The sequence below is a fragment of the Hylaeus anthracinus genome, unplaced genomic scaffold, assembly GCF_026225885.1.
Source record: "Hylaeus anthracinus isolate JK02 unplaced genomic scaffold, UHH_iyHylAnth1.0_haploid 11981, whole genome shotgun sequence".
In the NCBI taxonomy this organism is placed as follows: domain Eukaryota; kingdom Metazoa; phylum Arthropoda; class Insecta; order Hymenoptera; family Colletidae; genus Hylaeus; species Hylaeus anthracinus.
This window is the reverse complement of record NW_026534329.1, coordinates 1,965,992-1,982,455: the sequence shown is the minus strand read 5'-3', so window position 1 is coordinate 1,982,455 and position 16,464 is coordinate 1,965,992. Positions and strand designations below refer to the sequence as shown.

The window sequence follows — 16,464 nt, the reverse complement described above, 5'->3', positions numbered from 1 at the left end:
GATCCCTTCTCTGCCCGCCGCGTCGGTTCAACGCCGTCCAGATCGAGTTTTTCGGATTTTGCGCCAGGAAGAATGATCGAGGTAACGTGGAAAGATGTAGAATCATTCGAGAAATTGAGATATTACCGTAAGGATACGGACAGGACCTTGGTCTTCGTTCCTTAGACGGAAGGGATAACAGACTGTTGAAGCTGATGGAGTCGGATTATTTATAACACTAATTTAAGTAGGAATATTTGATATAATAGGTCCAGAAATTAATTCTGCGCTTCTGTATTTAATTACTGATAACTCTAGCTTACCCAAATATACTTGCTCGGCATTTTGGTACACCAAAGTACCAGTCTTCCAAGTCCTCAAGCTTGTCTCTATTATCATCGATCTGTTTATTGCACAAGTTTTAACCTGATGCCATTAGGACCTAGAAGTTCAGTACTTTAATGTACCAAAATGTCGAGTAAGTGTATCTGTTTGAGTAGAAGTTATTAATAATTAACAATTTCTGCTACGCGAGCAAATTTTTCCCTAGATACGCGAAGCGGAGTGTTTATCGAGTGACACCGTAATGGAGAACGCGTCCCTCAGGATTGATATCGTCGTGGAAATACTCCAGCGTCGATGCGTTATGCTCGCAATCAGTGTTGGCTTGCACGCGTCAGACGAATCAAATAAATGCGCAATTTGCGGATGGGACGATCGCTGCGTTTCCTCGATGGAATCAACAGTATAGATTGCGTTTCCTTCCCGCAAGGTTAACACATTATTGCGCCGTGGTATGCACTAACCGATATGATCGATGTTGGCGTTATCACGGGATGGCATTCGGAAGACAAACACGAGGAAGAGGAAACTCGTGGGAGACCGAGAGGACATTTATTATTCGCGGGATAAGTGCCTTCGCTGGAGTATAATGAGTGTAAACGTTGGCAAAAACACATGAAGATGGGGTGAGGGGCGTATATTGATGCAGGTAACTACATTGTTGGAATGACTGGGCGAATTCGACGAAGGGAACACGCTCGAAGCGGTTCCGAGGCGCTTTTGACGCCGCTGTATGAGCCAGCAGGTAGCGAGTAGCCTCGCATGTGTGTTGCCCGAATGCAATTTTGCGATTGCGTGGCATTGAAATATGCATTTATGTAAGATCCTGCGATTACTCTCCGTTATAACAGTATACTGTCGCGTCTCAAGTCTCAACCCCTTTCGCAACTGCTGGGACACGTACGTGTGCCCCAGTAATCGTTCAAGTATCTCTGAATATTACGTTTAATTCTTTTAGCGTCCAACAACAACTTGTCGTCGTTGACTATGTTTGTATTTGCGTTTATATTTGAAAATTACAACGAATGTCGTTTTGGGATTCAATTATCAGCGATGATGAAAAGCAGGTGTTACACGGGAACATCGAAATCCGCAGACAATGAGTAAGTCACGGTGAAATCGTCCTGCCAGAACCGAAATCGGTGTTACACCCACGGAAAGTTCTATTGTCTGTTTGGTGGGACATGGAAGATCCATCCATTGTAAACCGTTGCGTCACGATCAAACAATAGCCGCGGAGTTATATCGCGAACCTGGCCAAAGATAATTAAACCATTAGATGAAAACTAACGAGGTTCGGTCACGCGACCGCAGGCTTTTGTTCCATTTGGATAACTAGAAATTACGGGTGTCGCGGAGGTTACTTTCGCAAGAGTTGCGAGACCTTCGATTGGGAAATCGTCCAAACGTGTAAGATTTTGGTCAGGCTCATTGTATTCGAGTTTTCGAAATTTGGGAAGGAAGGAAGTGGAAGTGGAAGTGGAAGGAATAGATTAAAGTACCGTGGAGGTACGAAAATGCTTCTTAAGGGGGTACTACATTAGGAGGCTAAATATTACATGTTCTCCTAGTGATTTCTTTTGTTTACAGAGAAAAAAAGTTCTTTTCCGAAGCATTTCTGTGCGAAATGAATGGAAAAAATTACCAAATGTACTTTAAAACATACATGAAACATTCTCAAGTTACAAAAAAATTACAGAAATGCTTCTCTGTAAACAAATATCCCAAACACTTAGTACTTGGAGTCTCGATGCGATTTCCATCCTTAAGGAAGCACGTCAAGCAGTACAAATTCAACCCAGATCGTTAGATTACGTTTGCTCCACCGTGAACCAACAAGCTCACTGGAAGTATGTTTGAAGATCCCGTAGAATGCCAAGAAATCGCGAACAACCGAAAGGCCAAAAAATAATTTATGTCGCGCGGGAACTCTGCGTTCTCTGGAGCCCTTTCCCTCCTGCTATAATCGTCTGGTCGTATGGTTCCAGGCATGCAAGCCAACTGTACCTCGCAACTGTTATCTAGGCAACGACCTTGCCTCCTCTCTTTCTCTCCCTCACTGACGGTGGCTCTTCGTGGATGCACTCCGGTGCATATAGGTGCGCGAAGCGCAAGTTCATCGGTCCGCTCGGAAAATCATTGACCTTGCGGTTGATCTAAGCGTGGTTGCTGGATTCCTCCAGTTCCTATTACGTCGTTCACCCTCCGTTACGAAGAAGTGGAAACGGCCTGTCGCGAGGAGGGAAACGCGTCTTCCTTTTCCGCGGTCGAGGGACACGGCTTCCATCCGAGAACAATTTCACTGTCGAGGGAGACCTCGCATGTTCGCATTTCCTGCAGTACCGTTCGAGGCTTCCAAGCCCCTTTTAGGAAGCGTTTAACGTTTTAGCGACATCCCAGCCAGCTGACGTCTTCGTAGATTCCTGACGGAGTTTCCTTTATATTTTCATTGGGACTCGTGTCCTTTGAGCCAGTGGCTCTCGTAGTTAGACGGTCGAGGCTTGGGAGTCTAGAAGCATTGGCACTCGATATCATTGACAAAGTTCTTCTTGACAAAGTTGTGTTCATCAGTCTTACAATTTCAGGAATGGTGGCAATCTTAATATCGAGTTTCCTGCAAGTAGGTAAACACAGTGTGAATAAATTATATCGTACTATATTATCTCGTTCCACGCAACGATGGGGTTAACTGTTATGCATCGACGTGGACACAACAGGTGAATGGTGGCACTCGTAATGACGGCTCGGAATGACTCGATTGTGTACGCGCTATAAAACGTCGGTGATATCGTTCCTTAATCGCGGTGGCAGCAACTGCTGCTGATCGAGTGATAAATGATCGCTGGTATGGCGATCCAAACAAATATCGCGTAAAACCCAGACGTGGGGAATAAAGTAGTTCTTCTTTCGTTCATTTTCGATGTTTCTTTTGATGAATTGAAGAGGAAGACTTTCTATGAAAAATTTAGTTCGAAATTTGGTACATATATTGATGTGATTTTGGAGTAGTTGTGTTAATTGAAATGACTTGAAAAATGTACAAATTAAAGTTAACAAATTGCACGTGAAATTTTTCATCAAATGACATAGCTTCGAGAGGAGAATCTGAGACAGAGAATGGCATCGGAGAAAATAATAAATACGGAATTCAATTAAGCATCGTGCATTAAAACAATCAGGTTTTAATCGAATAACGAGCGTCAAATTCTAAGTTTCCAGCGTTGCGAAGATTTTTCAGCTTCACCCGGCTCTGCGGGATGCCATAAACGCGCGACCTTGAAACGAAACGTGTTATTACCGCCTTTGAAACGTGTACTTCCCCGGGGCGAAATGATTCGAACAGTGTAAGCTATTCAAGGCATTCGAGATAAAAAATTTCAGTATCGCGTCGTTTCGTAACGACTTATTTCAATTACACTTCCGTGTGTTTCCCCGTGAAGAATCATTGTTTATTTAATTATTTATAACACGAGTGCCAAGTTCTTCGTCGAGAACACCTACAATTGATATTTCAATGAAATGAATTTTGTGAATTAAATTAAATGATACAAGTACCTACGAGATAAGCAGATTTGCAAACGATCGATTCAATTTGTATTATTTTCTCTGAAATATTATTCCTCGCGTTAGATTTCGAACAATGCATGTCTAGAGGTCTTGTTCCGTGACCACGAACAGCAGAAACGAGTTTCTCGGACTGGCGGAGCGCGTTAAAGGAAATGGAGAAAAAGCAGCTCGAGTTACGTGGGAGCGGCTTTTCTAGATACACGGACGCGTTGCTAGAATTATTACGAGCTTATTTGCCACGAGGGGTTTCTTCGATGACGGGTGAAGTCCTATCCGAGCCAGTTTCACAAATCCAATTTCACAAATTCGTCGGCTAGCACTGTGGTTTCCGTCGCGTTCGGCTCTCCTTTCAACCCTTTTGCGTGGGTATCGACGGAAGGGCCAGAAAACGACGCTCAAAGTGCCTAGATCTGTTTGTTTGGGCGGTAGAAATTAATGCTGTACGCTTGCATTCGATACTTGGACCACCAAGGGTTAACTGATTTTAATCATTTCCAGAGATGGAATTTTCTCCACTCTTCTCACGATGTTTTGTCAGCCCTTCTCGCTTTTCTTCCCCTCTCAATAATCTCTTGTGGTTCCTGAACCGGCTACCTAACATTGCAAAAAAGAAACCTGTTCTTCGACGCTCACATGAATCACTCGAAAAGATTTTGACGAAAATATTGATCGTCAAAAAGAACTGGTATAATGCGAGAAGAACGACGAGCTCGCGACACATTCGTTCTGGCAGCAACCGGATTGAGTTGATTCATCGGTCTTCGTATTGCTCTTTAGGTTACTTAGCGAGCGTTAAATTGACGTGTAAATAGAGGTTTCGCAAGAATGTAACACGCCGTTTCTCTCTTTCTCTAAAACGACGAGGAGAGCACGAAGACCTCAGGAACGAATCGAGAAGATGAAGATCGGAGATTGCGTACTTTCGATTCACTTCTCCAAAGGTACACGTTGAGTGTACTGTAGCGAGCAAAACTGGACGAAATGGCGCCAATTTTGAGGGTTTTGAAAATTTCAATACGAAATCGGGATTTTTTGCGTATTTTTATTTTTCACAATATGGATCTTCAATATAGGAGAAATCGGGCAAAAACTATCTTACTAGTGGAGATAGGGGTTTGAAACTTGGCACATGTTCTTCCTTTTTCCCGTGTTATCGAATGACCCCATCGCAAGTTAAATTAGGCTCACATTTGACCCCTTATCCGACTATTCTGGTCATCTTCGAGACGAACCACGACGAAGAGTGTTCTCTGTCGCGATTACACGGCTGTGCCTCGCGAGGAACCTTTGAAATTAATCGATCATTAACGCTGTGCTCGGATTGCTTCTTTCAAGCGCGTCCTGGCACGGTACATTGTCTGGCCCTCGGTTCGCTGAAAAGTTCACCCGCGAACAATGAGTTCTATTCAAGCAGCGCGTGTGTGTATACAGGCCCGCGTGTGATTTATGTCGGTTCCTGGCCGTGCATCCACCGGCTGGAATTAAATTACTTTCACAGGGCATTGCCTTTGTGAAATCGATGCGATCTTTTTTGAGAGGCGTAATCTTATTATTAACAATATGCTCCGGACGTCCGTGTTTCATTACGTCGGACAATACGCGCACGAGGAGGACCTATGGATCGTAAGGGCAGCAATTACGCCTAATTAATGGTAGGGATAATTGGAGGAGAGCGCTTAGGATGAAGCTTGTTCCCAAAATCAGGATACTTACTTCCTTAACGCTTTACTTTACAAACACCTTTTTCTTCCCACGAGTCGAATGGCATTTCCATCGAATAGAGCTTTCGTTTGCGACGGGGTTTATGGCAGAGACGTGACTTCTTCCTTATTTAGGAGATTTCGAGCTTTCACGCTCCTTGACCTTGGCAGTTTTCTGCTCGGTTGAAAGCTGCGAATTGTAATTAGGGTTGGAGGAGCGTTGTTCGCTACTCGGCAATGGCGATCGACGTATCGTAAATTAAGCGAGGAGCATCCTACGTCGCTGTATTCCCTGCCCGCATGCGGCAGGCCGGCATGGCAAAATTCAGGAAACCGTTAAAAAAATTCTCACTGGCGTTTCTCACGCCTTTCCAACCGCAACACTCGCAGGATAAATTAATACTTGGGAGCAGGGAAACGCCAGCTTCCAGGATCCGATGCGTTTTCCACTGCGGGTGAACGAACTTGCGAACGATTTGCTCGAATTATGCGTAGATCCTAGTGGTGGAGTTCCATGGAAATGACACACACAGAATACGATCAGAATTTTAGATATCAAATAGTTTGAGAAATTCTGAAATGAATAGGTAATCATGTCTTGCACCGCAATAATATTAAAGATTATCATCGTTGGAGGTATAAAGGAATGACTGAGAACATCGTCTGTGCAAAGGGTTAAAATGGTCCCGTTGGGTGGAACCATTTCGTAAATCGAATGAAGATCGCGTCGCGGACTCAACGGGTGTTCCCCGGGGGGTATCGAATAAAAAGGCTAGAAAAGCCCATCGCGTTTGAGCTCCAGTTGGAGCGTGTGCACACGTTGTTGCATAGGTGTGCGTGCGTATGTATAGATATGCGTGGTGAGCTTGGACGAAGCCCAGCGTGACCACGGCAGGCTGGACGTCCGGAATGCGAGCGGAACCCGTTTCTATGAGTCAAGTCTGGCTATTGACAACGGCCTCTCCTCGTGTAGATTCTCTCCGTGCCGGCTTCGGTCTCTCCTTTTCGCTCTCCTTCGCTGCGCAGATCCTTGCGGTTCAGGATCGTGCCACGTGATCTGGAACATCGTGCCACGACCAAGGGGAACCAGGAGGGGGCAAGGGATCCGCGGGAACCGAGTCATGTTACCTGGTGAAAATTCAAAACCGTGAGCCAGAACTTGGGGCGACGAGACGTCTTGCATACGACGACGCAGTGGAACTTTGGGAGCTAAAGAAAAGGAAATATACTAGGGATTAAGGTTTAGGGTTTTAGAGCGAGAAGAAAGAAGGAGTGATATCAGTGATGGCGAAAGCCTAGGATATGTTTGTCTTGGAAACTGTTCTTCTTTGGACAATCTTCAAGATTTGCCTCAGGAACATTTAATGTTAATTTAGTCGGAAAAATGGGAGTGTTGACTATCTGAAAACGCATCAGTATGCAGAGGCGGAAGAACAGTTTCCTTGACTGCAACAGAAAGCACGGTACAGTTGCGAAGACTGACTGCGTTGCGTTCTGTCGCAATGGCTCGGGAGCACATCAATATTTCATTGGGATTTGCATGTCTTCCGTGCACCGTTCCCATTCATCGATTTTAGACGAGAGAATAGCGTCGATCTTCCGGCTCGTACGACCGAAACGCCGCTCAACTCGAGCGTTGCGAGTCTCTAAGTGGACGAGGGTAACGGTATTGAAACGAGGCCTTCGAAGAAGCGAAAGACTGGCCCTCGATAGAGTGGTTAGTTTTCAGAATAGAATAATCGAAGCGTAGCGGGATAATTGGAGAACAATTTAATGGAAGAATACAGTCAAACATCCTTAGTAGTCTTCTTTTTGTCATTTGGGAACATGATTTCTTTGGGAAGTTTCAAAATACCATGAATCAAGGGAATTAACGCAAAATTGCTTAAGAAGAAGGCACCGTTGAACTTTGTCCTTTGTCCTTGTGGAAGTCCTTCGATCCTTGTACTCCCTCGATCTTCTACAAATCAGTTCCTCATTCTGCTAATGACTCAACCCAAAACAAAGTGGAAAATAGTAAATAAATGCAAGAAAAATCGATAAAACAACACCAGCGAGCATAGAAAAGCCACTCATCGCGTAATCGATACTGGCCAGTGCTGTGACCCATATTCGTAAAGAAGTACAGCCGCGAAAAGGGTTCGATTCTCTCGGTATTTTTCGCGACTCGCGTTACCTCGCCACGACTAACGTCCTCTCGATCTCGATCACCCGGATCGCTCGAAGGACGACAGCAGGTCCTATTGTGAACGCAGCACGGAAGCATGATCTCTCTGTAGTATACGAAGGCGCGTCACAATCGAGTTCATCGATCCATAATGACTATTCGCCCGCAGCTACGCTCTGTAATAACGGAATTGCCAATAAAGCATATCCTGGCGAGATTTAATCGCCGCGCAGATCCGATCGATGGTTTTTACGCGAAGAGAGAAGAAAAGAGGGCTCCATAATTTACGCACGAATTCGTCTTGTATAGAAACCGTCTAGATTACTTATGAATAACTTAAACGTCACGTATCGGTCAGCATTTGGGAACGCGATGGAAAGTAACGAGCGTGGATCGATAAATAACTGGCAAATTACGAGATGGGTTCTCATGGCGGTCGCATAAAGTTAGGCATCCGAATTACAGTATCGCAGGGACTCGATGGCAGGTTACTTCCTCGAGTAGCCGAGCGGTATATTTTCCGGTCGTTAACTTCCCCGTAATGGGATATTAAAGAGCCTGGACGTTTAAATCTGCCGCGGCGACTCTGCAATTTTTCAATCGTTTATTATCAAATTACCAGGACGCGTATCATTTCCTCGGCCAAACAGTAACGACGAGTCGTGCCCTAGTGTGTCTCGTGTTCAATGAATCAAACGACCGTGCCTTATTTTTCGTTTAGACTCTTACAATATGTATTTTAAAGACTCCTCAGAATCTTTACTTTCGAACGTTGTCCCAACGGATGATGTTAGAGCTCGTCCATAAACTTTTGCCATCCACTGTATCCTTTTCACGAGCCGATCGACCTAGGCGAGCGGTCCATTAATTATTCCCTTCTGCCTGTTCCAGAGGGACCATCTCGGAAGCCATGCCGGCTGACGAGTTCGCTGGAAATCGACACAGAGGCAGACCCAGGCTGCAGCCGCCCTAACGAACCGCTATTCTCATCGACAAGGTCATCCAGCGAATCAAATCATGCCGACGACTCTTGCCGTGTTTTCGTTTCGCCGCGAGTCGAGCGTCCAGCAACGGGAATCGTGAATAGAGCATCGTGTCTATGTTATCCGGCACCTGGGACGAGCGCGTCCGCGAATCGTTGGAAGGCGAAACCGGAAGTGACCGTTAAACGACGCTCGGAAAAACTGGATTCGATCCTCGATGCTATTTCCCGTTGCGACAGCATCGTTCGTTCGCAGAAGTCGTAAAATCGACTCTGAAAGATAGGGGCGAGTCCAGTCGGCCCGGTTTGAGGTTGAGCTGCTCAACCCTGGGACGCAATTATCCGCGTACCGATGTCGCTGCCTGTGAGTTCCATCTGATGTGCGTCGGACGTAGAAGAAACGTTGGACGGAAATCGCGGACGTGTTAATAAGACAGTTGGAATGCCGAGGAAGTGAGTCGAGAGGATGAGAATGCCACGTCACAGGATTAGGACGATAGATCGTACCAGGACAATCAAGGATACTCGTATTTAGCAGAACTAGAAACACCGATGATACTTCCTGCTCTCTCAGTCCCGTGCAGAGGGTCGCTTTCGAGTAATACTCTCAGGTTTCGAGGAAGCGCGGCCAAGAACGATCAGACTGTAATTATTCTAGAGCCTGTAATCATGTCCCCACCGAAGGTGCTTCCTGTTCCCGCGGCGCATCGCGAAGACTCTTGCTCGAGGAGTTTCCACGAGGCCTGAGCGGAAGGGTGGCTATGTAGCCCGGTGAATGCCGTCGCCATGGTGGAGCTGGTGTGCAGCAACTCCTTGAGCCCAGGAACGTAGTCCTCCGCGAGGCTGGACGGGGCGAGATAAGCCTCGAGCGAGATAAACCGCGAGAAGGGAATTTTTTCGAAAGTAGCAGCCGTTCGAAAGTCCTAAGAGAAGGATCCTGACGCGGGGCGGCATGTAGGGGAGCAGGAAGAGGCGCAGTCTTCCTCCCGGCGACCCAGCGTGTCGAGTAATGCTGAAGCACATCCTGACGGGGCAACCGTCGTCAGCGGGCTCCAGGCATCATCACAATGACTACCAGCCGAGCTCGGGCTCGTTGCACGGCGGTCACCATCATCACCACCATCATTCCAGCCATCATCAGGACCAGCAGCACCAGCACTACAACCAAGGGACGGTTCGCGCGTCCGGGAACGGCGGACGCGGCGTCGACGTCTACGACTCTGTGGTACATCCGTCGCAGCAGAGACCCGTGAACACACATCAGGCTGCGACCACGCCGTCCTCGACGCATCGACATCCCCTGAACCACTCTCAGCTGAGCGTGAACAATCTCTCGCAGCGGCTGAACCACTCCCACGCCCTCAACCTCTCCACTCTGTCCACGTCCAAGCACTCGGTGAACAGTGTCAGTCCCGTAGCTGGCGGGAACAATAACAACAACAACGTGTCGACCACGTTGGGACAGACGGCCGTGTCCCAGGTGCCTTTGCATCAGGACAACAGGCCCAAGGTGAACGGAGGTTTCGACATCTCCAGGTTGTCCAGGTTACCCAGTCAAACGACACCATCGCCAGCACCTGTCCTCCAAGCTGTCGCCACTGGTGGACACTTACCTGGAGGCGTTGGTTCCACTGCGTTCCCGTTGAACGCTTCCTGGTCGTCGTCCCTGTCGAGGAATCACAAAGACTACGAGGCTGGAGCTAGAGAGACTCTCACCAGCCTCGGTCTGCTGTGTCTGGTGTCCCTGCTACTGGCTCTACTCTCGTTGATCTTCCTACTGAAGATCTCGCCGTTAACTGTAACGCCGAGTAGCCTCATCAGCCCGGAGGAATACACGATAGTGTACGAGGTGACCTTGGCGCTGTGCGCTCTCGCCCTATCGCTGAACCTGTGCTGCCTCCTGGTCTGCGCCATACAGTTCCTCTTCACCGTCAAGCTCGTCAAGACTTCTTATCAGGGACACTGGTGAGTGTACTTGTACCGAAGTAGAGTAATCTACTTCTTTCCTTATCCCTTTGCTAGGTGGTTTTTCAAGATTCGACAGATTTTCTGATTTCAGTACAATTCGAGTCTCGCTCGACACGGGACAGCAAAGAGTTCAGGCAGACTTAACTTTATCGCGTGAAATTTCTTGTTTTGTTCTCGACAATACCAAAGCGAGTTTCAAGCGCAAAAGTGATGGTTCCATAGAAATTGTATAGAAGACATTCTCGGATGAAATGCGAAGAATAGAAACGAAATGTTTGAGGGATTGACCTAATCCTCGTCGAGAAGGTAGCAAAGACGAGTTTCTGGCGAGCTGGACTTAACGAGCGTCTTATTGATTATGTCATATCGGTATTCAGCGGGCGTCGCTGGCCGCTCGTTGGCCATCGGACGAACCAAAATGGAGGCAGTCACATATGGCGGGGCCCCGAGGACCGGTACCCCTGGTCCCCGAGACGCGACTTTGACACGCTGGAATCCAGTTCAATTATTTTTCAGTTCTAATGGGACCGCCGGCAACTAAGATCCGTAATTAATTAACCGCAATAAGAAGGGGCATAATACGCCGAGCACGGAACGACCGTCCGCGCGATAATGTTCCTCGCGACCTCTCGGCCATGGCGCGTCGTTACGAAATCCTTTAACGCGGGCCGTTAACTTTTTTATCGCGGCCAACCTTACCAGGATGCACTTGCGCGAGTCGCAAGGTGCAGGTGGATGCACTTGGTGCACACTGAACGCTCGCGAGTCGCGTTCGAAAGGAGACGCTCGAGAACTCTGAGCAGCGTGTGCGTGTTTGGCGCTCGTGTATTGGTGCGTGCACGTACGCGCGTGTCTGGGATTCTGTACGGTGGTTGTCCCTGGGCTTTTTGTTTTATTCGAGGTATAATTTACGTGGCTTTTGCCGCATCTCGAGAGTTGGCGAATCCCCGCGATGTCGTTGCGTGAGCGTGCGAAATTGCGACACAGATGCAAACACGCGTGACGATTTCTGCAAATGAACGATGGGGAGGTTCTAGCCAGACCGATAGTCGTGTTATTAGGTTGAAACTGGAGGACTGGCGGATGTTTACTTGGATTCAACGGTTTGCAATTCACCGGAGAAGGTGTACTTTGACTGGTTGGGTGTTAAGGAATACTAGTTTGAGATATTTGAGGACTTGGCGATGATACTAACTCAGTCCATGCGTTGGTTACGTAAAAACGGGTCACACGCACGGGAGGAAGGGTTGGTGTGGAACACACAGGACGTGAATTTTTGCGTTTCTTCTTCTCGCGGCGTGAGAAGAAACACTAGACAGCTACGTTCCGCTGATATATCGCGCTGGGATACGAGACACCCGCCGTTTCAGCGCGGATAGGGCACGCATGGATGACTGGGAACTCTCATTCCGGGGCGCAAGGATAATCTTGATTGAGGACGTCGGCAACGATGCGAGATTATATAAATTAATGGTAATCGGTCTTCGAGCGCGTGAATCTCCCCCTTATTTTCTGGCTACCTGGAAAAGCGGTCCCTGAGTATTGCCAAGTGATAATTGACTGGAAGAAGGGCTTGTGTTACGAGTCTTAAATTGCACAGAAATAACGAAACACTACTAATCTCATTAATTAGCGATGTCCTAAGCACCTGGCGCAGCGATGGCCTTAGACTATGCGAGAGGTATCAGAAAAACACACACCGAGACGTTTTACGTGTTATTTATCGATCGAACAGAGGATAGAATTTGTGAAGTTATTTATTTTCCAAAACTCAAACATCCGAATAAAAATATAATTCATCTCTGGTTACACGTGGAAAGCGTTCATGTTCGCTGGAAAAGGCTAACAAAGAGTTGAAACTTTCGTTCGTTTTGCTCGAATAATAGGCCGACTTGACTGATAAGCCTTGGGTTATCGATCGTCCCGCGACACCTATTTTTAACCCGTGTTATCACAACGCCTACGAGCACCTACAAAATGCTCTCGCGCATACCTGGCAGGAGGTGATACGCCGCGCGATGAAAAATTGCAGCCTCGCGTTCGTTGTCACGATTCACCGTACCTCGTCTCGCTTCAGGCACTCTAGACAATCGCAAGATTCCGCTGGATCCTTCAATGGGAAACGCTTTTGTCGATCGCGTGAAAGAAGTAGTAATTTGGCCGACGATGAATCTCCCTTTTATTCTTGTTTTCGTCAAATAGGAAGCACTTCATCTCTTTAGATTCAGCTGAACACGTAACTGTGAAATAGAAATTGTTACGGAATAAACTAAGCGTGCTAAGGAGGAAACCAAGCTAGGGAAACCTTTGCATCGAAAAGGAATTCGCTTCGTAAGAGTACTCGCCGGCTTCCTTCGAGAATTCTGTTCGACTAGTTCGCGCCAAGAGCGAGGAGAGATCTCTTATCACGGACCATTTAAGTAATGAGCCGGCACTTAGCTGTGCCGCTTGTCTTTCGTTCTCCAGGCGCTCTGGAATCGTCGTCGTCTCGTGGATCGCTTTTCTCTCTATTTCGGTGGAAAACGGACGAACGAACGTCGAAGCAGAGGCTTCGAGTGACAATGAGCCAACGGGGAGAGGACACGGAGGCTGGGGCCTACCATTAAAAGCTCCATGCTGTTCGGAGAGCACGTCTACGCTCCGGAGGGCTCCTTTTCTCCTAACAATGCCACTTTACAGACTGACGGTTACCTTTGGCCGGACAAACTCGACTCAGGAAACTGTTGTCTTTGAGACAGGTGAAAGCTGCATGATGTACAGGGTGATTCGCAAATGCGTGTCGATATTTCCGCCGGGGTAAATCTACGCGGATGGAACCAGCCAAAAAGATGGGTCACGAGTAGTCCTATCAGAAGGGATAAGAAAGATACAAAAGATAGAAAAAAAGATAAGCTTTGGAACTTTTGTGCAACGCTAGTTCAGAAAACTAACGAAGCCCCCAATCAACTCCGATCTTATGTTTTGGAGTCTACTCTTGAATTTCTTGTACTGTTGTGTGACTGGAATTCGCTCGGATAACAACATTCTGTGTCTCAGAGGCGGAAGTTCCTTCCATTTCCTAGATCCTAACACGTCCGAGCGCGTTCACGAGCCAAATTTATTCCGTTTCCCCGCGTTCGGAGGAAAAAAAGGCTTCCAGACTTCAGATTCGAAGGCGTGGAATGCCAAGTGGTACACTCGAGTACCCAAGTGAGAAAGAGAGGGATGAATTCGAAGGATCACGCGTGTGCTGGTCCAACTCTGACGCACGAAACCGCCCGAGAACAGAAACCAGACACGCGTGTAACGTGAAACCCCGGGCCATCGATGAAAAACGAACGACTGGCCTGGTTGCGATGGACTTTTTTAATGACAGATAAAATCTCCGAGTTAGGGATCATTCGGATCCCGTCGCGTCATGTTCCTTCGATCATCGAGGACAACCCTGCACGCGTAAATTTTCTAACCGTCTTGTAATAATGACTCAATTCCTCTCCATCCTCAGCTCTCTATCTTCCGCTTTGCAGGCGTGTATTGTTTGAGGTTTGTAAAAGGCTCTGTCACCCACGTATGGGTGACGTGGCGACCAACGCGGTATGACGGGTTTATGGGATAGTTTATGACAATTATTTCGCGTTTTATGTTATATTCATGGCTGGAAGTGAAAGAAAGGTTTAAGTAAAAAAAAAAAAAGACAAGAATAGAGAGTAAGGTAATACGTAAGTTTGGAAGAAGAGGGCCTTTGCACTAGACGCTCAGGGCCATCTCTAATCAACGACATAGTTCTCCTTCATTTTTGTAAAATTTTTAGTTTGTAACGTAGGCCTTCCTTCTCGACACCCATTCAATTGTCACTGGCTCACTCTGTATTCAGTTTGGTAGAAGGTAAACGGTCACGGTGTCGAAGACTCGTAAAACGCACAATGGCTCGGATGCACCGGCCTAGCCGAGGAACAGGTGCGACTCGGCGACTCGTAACGGTCGTCCCTTAGGAAGGTTCCGTGGCCACCCCTAATTTCGGAGTCATTAAACCTCCCCTTTCCCTGCTACACCTGGTTTCGATGCGGAGACGAAGGAAATTCTTGAGGTGCCTAGGTTCCACGACCTCACTTCTTTTTTGGAGACGAAAACGTGTCTTAGGAAACGACTCGAGACTACTCACATTTTATAAGCACTCGAAGGGTTTAACATTTAAATAGTCGTAATCAATGAACGAGTAATTTAATTCGAAATATTTCAGACTTATTCTATGTATGAACAAGGGCAAGGTGAAACCTTGAAGTTACAATGGCTTGCTCTCGCAAAACTCCAACTATTATTATATGAAAATTAAGAGTGAATCGCTGTAGAAAGTTCTGTTCCAAGGTGTACTCTACTGTAGATGTGTCTTCTCAAGTAGGCCAATAGCGAATACAGTGTGTACTATTCCCAGTCATAAACTGTTGTATTAGCAGCTAATATAGCTGCTACGTGTTCAACTTTGCACCCTGCGTGGCGACTGCTATTGTTCCGAGGTACGGACATAATCTTCAGGACTTTGTTGGTTTCTTTTACCTCGACACGATTACAGCACCTGTCGGAAGATATCGGCGGAGTTTCACTGCTGCACGCGAATGATCCATCATCCACGGTAGTCCGTACGATCCACGTGTATGATCCATCATCCTGGTAACCGTTTACGATCCTCACCGTGGAAATGCCGATCCGCGATGCTATTCTCGTACCATCCTATGTCGTTTCGCGATGAATCGTTTAGAAACGTACACATTACCATGGCGAAGACAAAGAATTTAAATAAATATTTCAATATTTTCCCCGCAATTCTCATAATTTTCCAATCGAGACATTTTTCTCGAGCGAAAATTCATCGAGACACAGAATTAATCGACCTTGTCGAGCCAGTTCGCTGTTATTTATGTATAATTAAATAAGTCACCGGTTTCACTTCTGAGTCACTTCTAAATAATAAATGGTATCGACCAAGTCACTTTCGACGAGCGATACTTCGTGTCGTGTAATTTATAGTATTCGCAGAAACCAGTTGGAACAAATTATTCACGATTTCGTAATCATTCATGCGAATAATAATGTAACACGTCGACGCTAATTCGTACGATTTACATGATGCGGTCTGAGCATATAATTCATACAGAGAACCAGTAATTTATGCGAAGGGAAATGAAATTTTAATTAAATCGCTATCATAGCGATTGTGTATACTATATTTTCTCCAAAAAAAGAATTATCGCATATAGCTATGATTGCATTCAAATCGAATGCAATTTTCATCTGATACGCTCGATTCCATTACAATGACTACTTTTACCAATCACCGTGGAACTTGTACCCCGCAAACGAGTGGGGGAGTCCCCGAATCGACTCCTCCGAGTTTATTCCTTCGTCAGGTCGACCGTTTCCCCTATCATCAGATTTCTCGACAGCGGATCGTCCGAGGAAATCTGGTCGGACGTCTCCCGGCAGATTTACGATTGCGATGGAAACACGACTCGATGGATGTTTCCTAGCCGCGACTAATCTCTGCTCTTAGAACCTTACCAGAACCGACGGACGACGAACCGTTTCCTCGAATAATCCCACTCTGTTCGTCGTAAATATCTCCACAATGCCCTTAAGTACGAGGGTGATTCTCCTTTCCCAACTTAAAGAGTGTGACTCTCTGGGCGAGGTTTCCCCGAATCGTTTGCTGCGTCTCAAGTGGACCCAATTAAAACGTGTTCTCAATTTGATGTTCAGTCGGATGTTATTCGATGCAATTATAA

The 16,464-nt window shown here is 46.7% G+C and overlaps 1 protein-coding gene across 1 annotated transcript in view; it reads left to right on the top strand.

Moving 5' to 3' along the window:
* Window positions 1–16,464, top strand: part of LOC128885266 (uncharacterized) — a 28,204-nt gene that overhangs the window by 7,122 nt on the left and 4,618 nt on the right. Inside the window, exon 2 of the mRNA XM_054139229.1 lies at window positions 8,647–10,702. Within this exon, the coding sequence (XP_053995204.1) occupies window positions 9,747–10,702 (956 nt within the window). The 5' untranslated portion in view covers window positions 8,647–9,746. The remainder of the gene's footprint in view (window positions 1–8,646; window positions 10,703–16,464) is intronic.